This window comes from Artemia sp. Qi Xiang Cuo, chromosome 1, assembly GCF_049724085.1.
Source record: "Artemia sp. Qi Xiang Cuo chromosome 1, ASM4972408v1, whole genome shotgun sequence".
Taxonomy (NCBI): domain Eukaryota; kingdom Metazoa; phylum Arthropoda; class Branchiopoda; order Anostraca; family Artemiidae; genus Artemia; species Artemia sp. Qi Xiang Cuo.
In genome coordinates this window covers 93,709,373-93,722,839 of record NC_142794.1, presented here as the reverse complement: position 1 = coordinate 93,722,839, position 13,467 = coordinate 93,709,373, and the positions used below count along the sequence as shown (strand labels likewise).

The following is a 13,467-nucleotide window of genomic DNA, read 5'->3' as shown; positions in this document are numbered from 1 at the left end:
TTCTCTACTGTCTATATTGAGTGCTACATTTCGGTGAATATACTTTTTTATCTCAACTGCCTCCCTGAAAACTTGTATGAGACCTTTAACGGGGACAATAATGGAGGTGTTGCCAAATAAAATGAAAACAGGCAGTGGTGTTTATAGGGTTCCCTGTTCTTGCGGTTATTTCTATATTGGAAGAACCCGCCAGCAGTTGGGGGCAGAGGTTGTCGAAACGCAGGTCTTCATTCGACAAAGTTATGGGAGTACGTCAAAGACCTGAGACTTTTGCTTCTGCCCTGGCTCAACATGTCTATGACAATCCACACCATTTAATTTTATTTGATAACGCCTCCATTATTGCCCTCGTTAAAGGTTTTTATATTATCTTTTGATCTTTATCAGTATTTTTTTTTAATATTGTGCACTAAGGACGGTCAAGCGGAGATCTTGACCGAAATATTTGCATTGTATTCTACGTTTTTTCACTGGCTTGTATTATCCTCCTTTCTCTCTTCTTTGCGGATTCTTTTCTTTTTGTCACTTCTCTTGATGAATAACGAAGTAGACCAGCGTCCAGCCAGCGATTCGCAAAGTTTTTAACTCGTGAATAGGCGCAAATTTGATGTAAACTTAAGCTGGGATTTGAGAAAGACAGATCAAAACAAAGATGTTGGCGGCCAACAATGATCGCGCCAGCGGTGCGCCGCTTCTGCAATTTTTACCCCCACTGCAGCCGACCTTTCTTTATCGGCACAACGCCGGGGTCTTGTTGTATATTCCAAAAAAGCAAAAACCTCTAATCAATACCCATCTTTCAGGCCCATAACTGCTCCAACCAATTTATGAAAGCTGTATGAACTACTGTTTATGAAAGAGCTTGAAGAAAACAGTTACACACCGCCACATCCTAGCTCCTTTTGTTATGCGCCTTCTTTATTTGTCTCATATTCATCCATTTATATTTTATTGTGTTATTGTTTGGCTTGGAACATTTCCTTCTACTGTTCAGCTAATAGGAATTCTACAAAACAACGATGTTCAGCTGTTAAATGGCCTACGAACCTTGGATTCGGCACGAAACGCGTATAAGCGTGTAAAGATAAAGGATTAAGGGAGTTGTGTACACTTGTATTCATTTTTAGGATTCAGAAGGGTATAAACCTTCCGTGTTTTGATAGCTTGGCAAACCTGAGATCTTCCGTCCATGATTATGATACTAGGTCATCTGTAGAGATAACCTGGTTGTTTCGTCCCGATCAATGTTTTCTTGGCTTCACAGGGGGATCAGAAGTTGGAACCATCTTGATCAAAATATAAAAAATATAGGTGATATTTCTTCGTTTAAGATAGTAATTAAAGGGATGCTTTTTAAGTAAGTATGAATTTTAGGTTTTTTTTTTTTTTTTTTTTTTTTTTTTTTTTTTTTTGAAATGATATTGGTTAATATTTATGGCTCCTGGGGGTGATGATTATGAATATGATAGTAAATTTAATGAAAATATTAAGGTGTAAGGTTTGTGGTGCTGTTTGGGGACTGTGATATAGATAGGTTATTTTTTTAGTTTTTTTTATCGGTTTGTTATGTTAGTGTATTTTTGCCACCCCCTTGGACAAGTTTTTACTTCTTGGGGTGGCCGCTAAACTTATGTTAAATTATTTGTTTGTTTAGAATAAATCTCTCTCTCTCTCTCTCTCTCTCTCTCTCTCTCTCTCTCTCTCTCTCTCTCTCTCTCTCTCTCTCTCTCTCTCTCTCTCTCTCTCTCTCTCTCTCTCTCTCTCTCTCTCTCTCTCTCTCTCTCTCTCTCTCTCTCTCTCTCTCTCTCTCTCTCTCTCTCTCTCTCTCTCTCTCTCTCTCTCTCTCTCTCTCTCTCTCTCTCTCTCTCTCTCTCTCTCTCTCTCTCTCTAAGAATATACTGTGCAAATATCTGGTTTTTTTTTCAAATTTATTGATTTGAATATCTTTGAGAATAAATGTGTTTATGTTTATATCTTCAATATGAATCACTGTCTCTGGGCTGAACACATCTAAAAGCATGTGCATAACACATAGGGTTATTACAAGGCCAGTAGAAAAAAAGAATCAATGATATTAGGATTTTCCCGTATTTTGCCTTTTGAAGTGTTGGACTTTTTATTACTGTATTTTGACAAGTCACAGACTTCCTGACAGAGACCTAATACTTCCTACTTAGGGTTTAGACCCTAAAAAACTGATTGGATATCTACAAATTTGTATAAAAGAACAGTAGATACGCCAAAAAATGAGTTATCTAAGGATGCTTGATCTCCCCTATACTCTGAGAAATAATACGGACAAATGCAAAGTTTAGGCGTGGCAGAATTGTATTTTCTTATAGGAAATACATATAAACAGAATATACATAAAAGTATATTTATAGTAAATATACATAGTAAATAGCAGCTGAAAATAGCAGCTGAAAATAGCAATCCTGTAAATAGCAGCTGAAAAAAAAAAAATAATTTTGGGATGGATAGACTGGTCCGGCAGGCTACGCTTGCATAAATAAGCCTTTTGGAGCTTCTGCTATCAAAAACTTGACACTTTCGGTAATTTGAACACGTTAATGCTTTATGACTATGTTTTATGTGAAATATTTTTAAACACAATTACGGCTCACTAAGCTTTGCACGGATCCGGATTTTTCCCGAAGAATGAGGGAAATCAAACTACTGAAGATAGGGTTATTTGTATTCCATATCTAATGTTTCTTTTAAATAGAAAAAAATGAGGAATAGTATAAGAAAGGGCTAAAACATCTTGTAAAAAATATCCAAGCTAATCAATCAGTTTTTATGATATGAAACTCCGTAATATGATTATATTACGCTCCGTATATGAGCTTTACGGTCAGAGCTAACACAATATAAGCATTTCCTGCCATTTTGTGTCACAAAATTGTAAATTTTTACTCAAAGAGAGCCCAAACATTATAAGTTAGCCAATAGGGGTGCCGCGGTCTTAAACAATAAACAGGAGATTTTTAAGCCTTCATTTTCACAAACCATGTCTAAGTAATGTTAACGATTGTTTTCATTCCCTAAACACCAAATTGTGGCAGCCAATAGGCGTGCCGCGGTCTTAAACAATAAACAGGAGATTTTTAAGCCTTCATTTTCACAAACCATGTCTAAGTAATGTTAACGATTGTTTTCATTCCCTAAACACCAAATTGTGGGCTAAAGGGTGACAAAGTTTCCAAGAATATTTAAGTAGCTAATTGTCAAGGTAATTGTCAAGTAGCTAATCGGTTTTTGTTGTCACAAAATCGAAACAGAAGGTGTGAGGCTCCTATGGTGAAATCTTCGACTGTCAAAATGTATGGGGTAGACAAACCTTTACTTCAAAGCAAAAATACAGAAACATGGTAATATGTCTTATTTTAGTGGTATTTTTCTGGTAACAGCGAAAATCAGAATTTACTCAGCTCTAAAAGTTAAAAATAATGTTTGGTAAAACATAATGACAAGAGATGATAAACCGTGAATTTCCTCGATGCTAATTTTTTTTTTCGATGCTCATAATCTATAACACTGAGGACTAAAGGGTTTTGATGGCTCGGGCACTTCTCAATTATTAATCTAAGAGTAAAACTTTGGTTGGTCCATCCTGTTCTCTTTCTTAAACCACATTGTTCTTCTCTCAAAACTTTGTCTACAGCATCTCTAAGTCTAAAACGCATCATCATACTAAGTAGTTTCTTCCTACAGAAACCAAGCTAATGCCTCGCACTCACTCACTCTTTTTACTAATTACACCACTCACTCTTACCACCTTTCTTATAGAGGGGTTTAATTCGATTTTTCCTAAAATCGCTAGGTACTTCCCCTTTTTCAAAAACTATATTCATAATTTTCAGTAACTAATCTTGAACTTCATAACCGCCATATTTAAAAAACTCATTTACCACACTATCAGCACCTTGTACAACACATGGACAGCATCAGAATCGAAAAAATAAATGTAGGCTCCTTTCCCTCAACTAGCTCGCCCGAGTCAAAAATTGAGGTCCGCTTGGTCCCCCAACACTCTCTCAAAGTCTTAGCTTAATTGCAAAAGCCACTTCGCACATATTAAATAAGTTCTGTTTTGATGAATGAATTACTTTTCCTTTGATTTATCTCGTTGCTTGTAGATGAATAAAGTATAGTTTACATTGGGGTTTTCAGTGCAAAAATGTTGAGGCAGATAATACACTCTAGCCGCTCCACGAACCCAAAATAAAATTCGAATTTCTATCCACTAATCACCTACCTGCTAACTGAAAGTTTCAAATTAACTCCCCAACCCTTCCCAATATACTTCATTTTTTATAACCTGCAATATTTTTACTTAGGTACCAGGGGCGCCCATAGGGGGGGGGCAGGAGGGGGCTCCCGCCCCCCCTGGCTGATTGATGCTGCCTTATTTTTATATTTTTGTTCTGAGATTTCTATTATACAGCATTAAAAGTGCCAATTAGATGAGGTTTGCCCCCCCTGGAATTCAGCTTATGGGCGCCTATGTTAGGTACCTTAGTCCTGCCCTAGAATGGATTATAGACTATAATCAGCAAGTATGAGATTAATCATATTTTATGCGACTCTGAAAAAGTTATGCCTGCTTTGCCTCTCATAGAGACTATATGTATCTCAAGTCTTCCATCAACTTGATCAAATTCAAAAATCTTTGATCTCATGGCAGCGTATCAAAGACTCTAGCTTTGCCCATGGAGAAGAGCTATAAGGCATTGAAAATTGAGAGTTTTTGTGCTTTTTTTAAGGGTCAAAAGTAATCGGAGGGAAACCAGCCTCCCTCCCACGCGCTTTTTAATCGTCGTCCTTTCAAAGACTGTCAATTAAAGTTTTGAGATAGTCTTTTGTTCGAAACGTTCTAAAGGTCAAATATTTGTGACTCCAGAACTAAAATCGTCCCCATCAGCCCATGGGTAAGGGCTGTAAGTTTTTTTATTGTTTGCGAGTAGGGTTTGACATTGGGGAAGAGGGGTATGTTTTATCCCGTGTCTCCAAAAAGGTCTTGGGCATTAAGTTAAAACCTTAGGACATGTTAGGGGACGGTTGAACAAAATCTAAGCTCACTAATTCTCTGCTGGTTGTCAAAAGGGTGTACCAGCAATATCTCAGGAGCGGCTAAAGGTGTGAAGTTCAAACTTTAAGGCCATGTTAAGGGGGATGCTGGAATTGATTGGAAAGAAACTCCCCACACTCTTTTTTTGCTCTTCTATGTATTTACTTATTCATTATTTTCCTCCAAAGCCGTATCATATAAAAGGGGTGGTCATAAAACATCAGAATAGGCTCATTTCCTCGGAAATTTAAAGCTTTAATGCCTTTTTAAGAGTCAAAAGTGATCGGAGGGTGACCAGTCTCCCATGCCCTTTCTAGCTGCTTATCACCCAAATACGTCTGCTCAAAATTTTGAGACAGCCATATTGCTTAAAATAGCCTATAAAGTTCAAATAACTATGCCCCGCGGATGACAAGACCCCCACCATAGCGTGTGGGGCAATGAGGTGCAAGTTGTGCAAGTTGCATATTATTTAGAAATAGGGTTCGTTTATTTAGTAAAGGAAGGGGGATGTTTGATCCTGGGTCTCCAATAAGCCTTGCGGTATTATAAATCTTTCAGGAAATATCGAGGTGGACGTTGAACAAAATCAAACCCCGCCATGTGTATGCTGGTTGTCAGAAGGGTATATCAATAATATTTTCGGAACACCTGAGGGTGTTATGTCCATCCTTTCAGGATATGTTGAAAGGAATGTTCAAAAGGGATGGTAGGGCAGCCTAGACCCCTCCTATTGTAGGTTTCCCTCAACACCGATCAATATATTGAATTCAAAATAGTCATTTCTTAAGAACACTCGAAAAGTTCAATAACTGTGCCTTCGGGGGTTACTTGAACCTTACTGCCCTCGGGCAATGGTGTTAAATCATGCCATTTTCCCATTATTTCCCATTTGTGACTGGGAAAAGGAGAATGCGTGATCCCATGTAGGGCCGATAAGTTAAAAGGTTTTAAGCTGAAACTTCATGGAATGTTAAGGGGGATAATAAACTAAATCAAAAGACACTCTCTGCACCCAGGTTGTCAAAAGAGTGAATTTGCAGTATTTCAGAAACGGCTGAGGGTATTATTTTGAGGGCATATTTAGAAGGGTATTGAAAAGTGGCTGGAACATAATCGAAGCACGTCTACCTTACCCTTCTAATAAACCCCCTCCCCACAACACCGATCAAAATTTTGAGATTTCCGTTATGTTCAGAATGGTGAAAAGGGGCTATAGCTATCTCTCCAAGGCATGAGTTGTAATTCTAGTAACTTATCCATCGTTAACATACAGGATTTATTAATGTTTAATAGGGAGGAGAAGGGGCTTGTACAAGAATCATCTGAGTAATAGATTATACGAAAACAAAAGGAAAGTGAAGCAAGTGGAGAAAGGATTGAAACATGAACTAAGGAGCTGTGATGTGGAGGCAATGAATAAAATTTCCGAGGATCTGGAAGATGCAGCTGGACGGTATAATAGTAAAATATTGTACTGGCATGTCAATAAACTGAGAGAGATAAGGAAAGAGTTTTAAAGAGAGATGGGCAGAACATTTTGAGAATATGCTAAACCAAGATAGAGTTACAGTAAGATATATAGAGAAAAGTGAAAAAGTTTGTGTTACCTTGGAAGTGAAGGAAGATTTTTTTCTTGAGGAAAAATCGGTGACAGCAATAAAAGGATAAAAATAATAAGGCTCCAGGTGCTGATGCTGTGGTAAATCAGTTTCTTAAATATTGCGGCTCTGAGGTTAGAAATAAGTTACTGAAGATTATAAATATGATTTTTGAAAAAGGGAAAGTACCTAGCGATTTTAGGAAAACCTTAATTACTCTGTAAAATACTGTATAAGAAAGGAGAAGAGTGAGTGTGGTAGCTATCGAGGCATTAGTCTGGTCTCTGTAGATAGCAAATTACACTTTAAAGACAGAGAGATGCTGTAGACTTAGTTTTTAGAGAAAAACAGTGCGGTTTTAGAAAAGGTAGAGAATATGTCAAACAAATTTTCACTCTTAGGTTGATAAGTGCCCGAGTTATCAAACACCTTTGTCTTCAGTTTTGTAGAAAATAAGCAAGCATTCAATTCGGTTGATATAAGAGCTTTAGCAAAGGTTTTATCCTTTTATGGTATACCAGAAAAATACATTAAAGTGATTAGAGATCTGTACGAGAATAAAGCTGCTGAAGTTAAGGTAGGAAATGAGGTTAGTAGCTGGTTTCGTATTAGATTAGGAGTTAACTAGGGTTGTGTCCTGCGCCCCTTTATATAGATTATTGTAATGAATTTTGTCTTAAGAAGCACAGGAAAGGCAATGGGAGACCACGGAATCACTAAAGGGTAACTGCCTTCTGGGAAATTGGTAGACTCTAAGATTAGAATCTGACAAAAAGTTTCCAGGAACAGTTGAATACTAAAGTCGAGAGTGTAAAATTTTACAATGTAAAAGATGGATGGAGGGAATGTGGGAAAATAGTTTTTGAACTCACTGATGATGTCTATAGAGAGGAGGAGAAGCCTGTAGAAGAACTATTTGACTGTTATATCGCATGAAAATAAGAGGAATGTAAGGAAAGTGAAGAAAGCATTAAAATATAAATTAAGGAAGTTTGAAGTGGAGGGGATGGATAAAGTTGCTCAATATCTCTCTTCAGCAACGTAATTTCTCTTCAGACAAATTAAGAAGTTTCTCTGGAATATATCTAAGAAATTTTCCTCGATTTTTTTTTCTTTTTTTTTAGCGCCAATGCTTCAGAGCCATATTTGACCACTGTCATCACTGTAGCTTCCAATATTCTAATCTTGGCTCGTTGACTTATTTTCCTATTCTTCTAATCTTTTTTCAACTGTCTAAAAATACCCTGGGCCTTTGCTATTCTACTTGTAACATCTTCACTGCACCCACCGTCTTTACTAATAATACTACCCAGGTAAGTGAAGCTGTCTACTTGATCGATTTTTTCGATACCCAACGAGAAAAGCAGCTACTAACCTCAATTCCAACCTTAACTGTACCAGTTTTATTCTTGTACATGGCAATAATCACTTCAATGTATTTGTCTGGTATACCGTACACGGATAAGACCTTCACTAAATCTGTTCTATCAGATGCTATGAACAATTGCTCTTAATCTATAAACTGGGGGATTAAAGGTGTATGGTGACTCAGGCACTTCTCAATTATTAGCCTAAGAGTGAGTTTTTTTTCGACGCGTCCTCTAAGCTTCTTAAAGCCACGCTGTACTTCTCTTAAAACTTTGTCTACAGCATCTCTAAGTCTAAAAAGTATCATCATAGATAGATAGATAGATAGATAGATATTTATTGCAATAAAAGCCACTTTGGGCCATGGCAAAAAAAGGAAAATCACACAAAATAATAACATGATTATAACACTCATAGCAAAGTATGGTAGCCTACATAACAATAACAACGCAAAATTAAAAAACATTACAAAAACATAATAAAGCACACGATACCATTAAACTAACATAAATAGATAGATGTATTTTACATCTATCAAGGGCCATGACTACAAAAATAACAAACAAGAAAACAACTTACACACATACAACAATACTTTCCACACTCACCCCACCCCTTTTTACACAAATCTATCTCTATGTGACATACCCAATTTTATATACTTTGCTATCATTCTTATTGTCCCATAATTTTTTGATCCCATTACTGAAACCAACCACTCACTTGTCCCCACATTAAAAAAAAATAAATCTTTCCTTATATCCTGTAATTCGGGACAAAGGGCCATGAAGTGAAGCAGATCCTCCCCATTTTCTCCGCACATAGGGCATGAGTAAGGACCCTCCTTTACCCTTACCCTCCCTAAATATTTCCTCCTTTCTCCAAGTGCTAGAAAATTACCCATCCCTGATATATACCACTTAATTTCTTCACTATTTAAACCCGCTTTAAAATAATTATCATATCCCCAGACCTCCTTCCATTGCCGGTAAATGCCGAGGGACACCGAGGCTGCGACTTCACACTGCCATTTCTGAATCTCCTGATCTTCAATCATTCCCTGAACTAGTTGTGCTGCATTTCCTACTTCCAGCCCTATCCCCTTGCCTTCATTCCAAACACCTGATAACCCACAACTATTTAAGATTGATTTCACCTGGGAAGCCCATGAACATTTCCTTCTATCCTGCAACACCTCCAGATAAGCTGCATTTACTAACCTATTATTCTGTAAACCAATTAATATTAATTAATTTGCAACCTACTGAAACCAGGCTAATATCAGTATGGTACACCAGATAAATCCATTAAAGGGGTTAGTAATATGTAGGAGAATTACATTGCTGAAGTTAAGGTAGGAATCGAGGCTACTGGTTGGTTAGTAGAGTATTAAATCAGGAGTTCTGTTCCCTTTTATACGGATCTTTTAGATGGACTTTGTCCAAAGGAGCACAGCAAGGGCAACTGGCGAACACGGAATCCATTAGAGAAGTAATAATCCCTTAGACTTAATGATTGATCATTTATTTTCCTAGACATAGAGGACTTAAGCATCTTAGATAAACATGATTGCAAAATGAACTAATTTTTAGAGGTTTTGCGTGTTTAGGGTGCAAGAATGGGTTAGAAAATTAAAGTTTAGAAGACTTAAGTTGCTAAGACTGAGAAATTGCCTAGAGATTGTTTTGGGCACCTAGCACACTGACCATATCTACAACAGTAAGCTGTACGAAAATCTGGGTCAATTTCGCTTTCCAGAGCTATGATGAAAAAAATGGTTTTGTTGGCTAAACCAAGTTCGGGGGAGGAAGGAGGATAAATTGCCCAAGACCGTCCTTGTAGGGCAACCGTTTAAGGCGCAGCGAAAAGCAGGTCACCACAAATGCGGTGGGAGAATGTCTTAAGAAAATATTTAATGGAAATGGTTACTTCTTGGAAGGGTGTCTAGAAGAAGGCGTTTAATATATTAGGACGGAGGAGGAGCGTGCGTAGCTGTGCTGGCCTCAGGCGACACTTTGCTTTCGTGAGTTGCTAGTAGTGGTAGTAGTAGTAATTGAAACTTTCAGGAAATATTTCAGAAAGGAAGGGGCAGTATGCTAAGGGAAATTAATTTTTAGGGCTGGTAGAGGGAAAAGGGGCTGACAAAAAATTTTCTACAATCCACGCAAAAATAACTACCGAGTAAGTTCCAAGGGATAGTGGGACACGATGAACTGTTGGATTGTCAAAATGGTTTATCAGCGATATCTCAAGGACGACGTTGGGTGAAACTTTCACGAAATTTTGTGGCTTTCAAACGGATGCTTAATTATGAACAAAAGAGGGGTGGGGATAAAACTAAACAAAAAACAAACATGTGAATCCAGGCTATCAAAATACCATACCTGAAATATTGTGGTAACAGAAATAGGGCACTAAAATGACAATTTTGATGTTCTAGCGCCCTCTTTAAGAGTGAAAAGCGATTCAAGGGTATCCCGACCCTCACCTGTGTGATTTTTCTACGCTTGTCCCCAAAATTTAAAGCACATCCGGTCAAAATTTTGAGCCAGCCATTTTGTTCAAAATATTAGGAAGATTCAACAACTATACCTCCAGTGATGATACCAACCCCAGAGCCCCTTGGACAAGCACCGTAAATTATCCTATGTTTTCGAAAAGTCTTCTAGTGTTTTCGAAAAAAATTTATAATCGAGAGAGGTGCATTTTTAATCCTGGGTGTTTGATTAGTTCAAGAATATCGTAGATAATTCTCTGGGACAGAAAAATATTTTGTTGGAAGTGGGTATTAAGAGGAAATAGGCTTAAAGCTTGTTGTTTGAACTGGTAGTATTTCGAGTGAGGTCTTACAGGTCATTTTCTATCCCAGAGTTTTCTAAGAGTATGCTCAGAAAAAAATGTGAGTATCTTTCAAATGGAGGGGGGACGGTGGTAAATTTAGAAACACTAGGTATATACAGGTCATTGACATAGCATGTGTGTAATCTAATGGAATCGGCTTGAAGAATGGACTTCAAAATTTCAGGTGCTATTGGAGAAAGAATTGAAAGCGCTGGGCAAAAAGATTTTAACTTAGTTTTTTTAGGGGACAAAGTTGGGCTGACAAATAATCATTTCATATCCATGCCTAGATAATGTTTCTGAACCTTAAGCTCCTGTGAAATTTATAACTTATGCACTATTAAGCAGTGGGATCATTGAGATGACAGGTTGCTACCAGGTTGTCAAAATAGCGTATATGTAACCTGTCAGGAGCAGTTTAGAGTTTTAAATTGAAGCTTCTAAGAAATTTTGAGCGGAGTTGGGGCAGTGGAAAATAAATGGCTTGGGAAAAAGGATGGAACTAAACGAAAAGAGACTATGTACATCTAGATTAATTCAACAGCATAGCCGCTACGGTTTGAGAACAGAAACCAATGATTTAAGACACGTATTTGAACCTTTGAAGGAGTATTATTCAGGAAGGAGTGTCAAATAGATTTTAAATTTTGACAGGGAGGGGGAGGCAACAATATAGGATCAAGGACAATAAATATTGTGAAAAGTGGGGTTTTTAATTGTTAGTACTCAATATAACAAACAAAATTTTGTTATATTGAGCTGATATGCTTCGAAGTATCGCACCATGTGGACGCCTAAGTTAAAATTTTAGTATTTAGGAAGCTATTATCTGGAAAAAACTGTTGCATTAACTTTGGCATCCTGTTTTTATTTTGTTTTTCAAGCAACAAAGCAGAAATTTTTAATAGTGCACCTTTTATCCATTTATCTAAACAAACAAAAATGGTACAATGAATATAATACAATAAGGTTTTATAATAGAATGCTGGAAGAACATTCGTCCACACTCAAGGTTACAAAGAGATGGGGGTCAGGATTGTTTCAGCCCTATAGAAGTTAAAAATTATACAGAATTTCTGTTCATTTGAACAATTTTTCTCCTTCCTATAAACTTAGAATTTTATAGTAAAATATTATTAAACGATTTGGAAAAAGTTTTTAAAAATTTTAGATACCCAGCCTGAATTTCAATTCTTATGTAGAGAAACTGAAACAAAATATTTTTTATTAGCCAATAAGAAAGCATTTCTTATTAGAAACAGTAAGAAGTTAATCAAAAAGATTGTTTTTCGAACAGAAGTTTTTCAAATAAAGTAAATTGCAATATATTAAATCAAACAGGAGTAGAAAGAAATTAGAATGCAAACTTGAAATGAGCTGAGATTACTATTAATGAAATAAGACCAATTTACTGTTTCAATAGATATTATTTCAATTTTTTTCAATATTGTTATTGAGTACGAATTTTCAAGTCAAACTCAATACGAACAAAAATCCCCATAAGTAAGACGTGGATTAAAGGACTAAGGTTTCTAAGGCCAGAGCGCTATTTGTGCTTTATTACAATGAAACTATATATTAACATTTTCTCTTTTGTATAATTTAACACCAGGAAGGGAACAGTTAACACTAGTTTTATTTGTAAAGTTTGATTATCTTGACAAATATCATTTCATTTATGATGTCGTTAATCTTATGACACATACAAATATACAGCTCGAAATAAGTTTGTTTCCAGTAAAGCGCAAATGACTAGCTGCCCTTTGGATGCCATAAGGGTATTGGCCTTAATTCCTGTTTGTGGCTATTTCTTTTAGTTTGAAGTTTGTCTTGATCACTCATCGTAATTTCTGCTCTTTTAATTTTCCAGTTTTTATTGATACTAATTTTTATACTAAATTCGTTGATATTAATTGACCATAATATAGCTCTTCAATTTTCTTTGAATTTCTTTCTTTTAAACAAAATAACGCTGCGTGTTACACATTATTTTTCGTAAAGTAGTTCTTCCAGAATACAACGTCCCAGATTAGCTTCTGTGTCTCAAAATTTGATAACACAGTATAATCTATTCCCCCATAAATATCTTATTTTTCTTTTTTTGGTTCTTTGTTTTGAAATTACTTCCAAGATAGCTTTAGAACTTACTTTCGAAGGTATTTAATTCGTCATCAATTAAAATCGGAGCTTTACTCGCATCTTGAAACCCAAGAGATGTCATTTCACTTTCTTGTTTTTTCTTCACTTCTTCTGCTATGCCTAGAGGCTCTTGTATCATGGGCTTCTTTTCTTCGTCTATCTGAGTGGATGCATATTGTGACAAAAGCTGCGCCTCTTCCTTCATTTTTTTAATGGTATCTAATATTTCTGACCCTACTTCTGCAGGGTTTTCTCCCGAAACCCAAATAAAAATGGGTTCCTGTGACGGAATGGCACTGTCAAATGCTACTGGACTCTTACTCTTTGCATTACCTTGAAGTGAAAAAGATTCATTTGTAAATATGCATTGTTTATTTTCACTTTTGGCCATAAAAATATTGAAAAGAAACAAATTCAATACTCACAAAATTGTATTTTAATAGTTTT

The 13,467-nt window shown here is 36.4% G+C and overlaps 2 protein-coding genes across 3 annotated transcripts in view; one reads left to right on the top strand and one right to left on the bottom strand.

Annotated features, from left to right (window-relative positions):
- LOC148956939 (uncharacterized) overlaps positions 1–13,467 on the bottom strand; it is a 60,347-nt gene that overhangs the window by 17,682 nt on the left and 29,198 nt on the right. For both annotated transcript variants that reach the window (XM_089087859.1, XM_089087864.1), the window contains exon 4: positions 13,030–13,353. In XM_089087859.1, coding sequence (XP_088943985.1) covers positions 13,030–13,353 — 324 coding nt within the window. The remainder of the gene's footprint in view (positions 1–13,029; positions 13,354–13,467) is intronic.
- LOC148956938 (uncharacterized) overlaps positions 6,751–13,467 on the top strand; it is a 46,923-nt gene continuing 40,206 nt past the window's right edge. Inside the window, exon 1 of the mRNA XM_089087873.1 lies at positions 6,751–6,773. Coding sequence (XP_088943999.1) covers positions 6,766–6,773 — 8 coding nt within the window. The 5' untranslated portion in view covers positions 6,751–6,765. The remainder of the gene's footprint in view (positions 6,774–13,467) is intronic.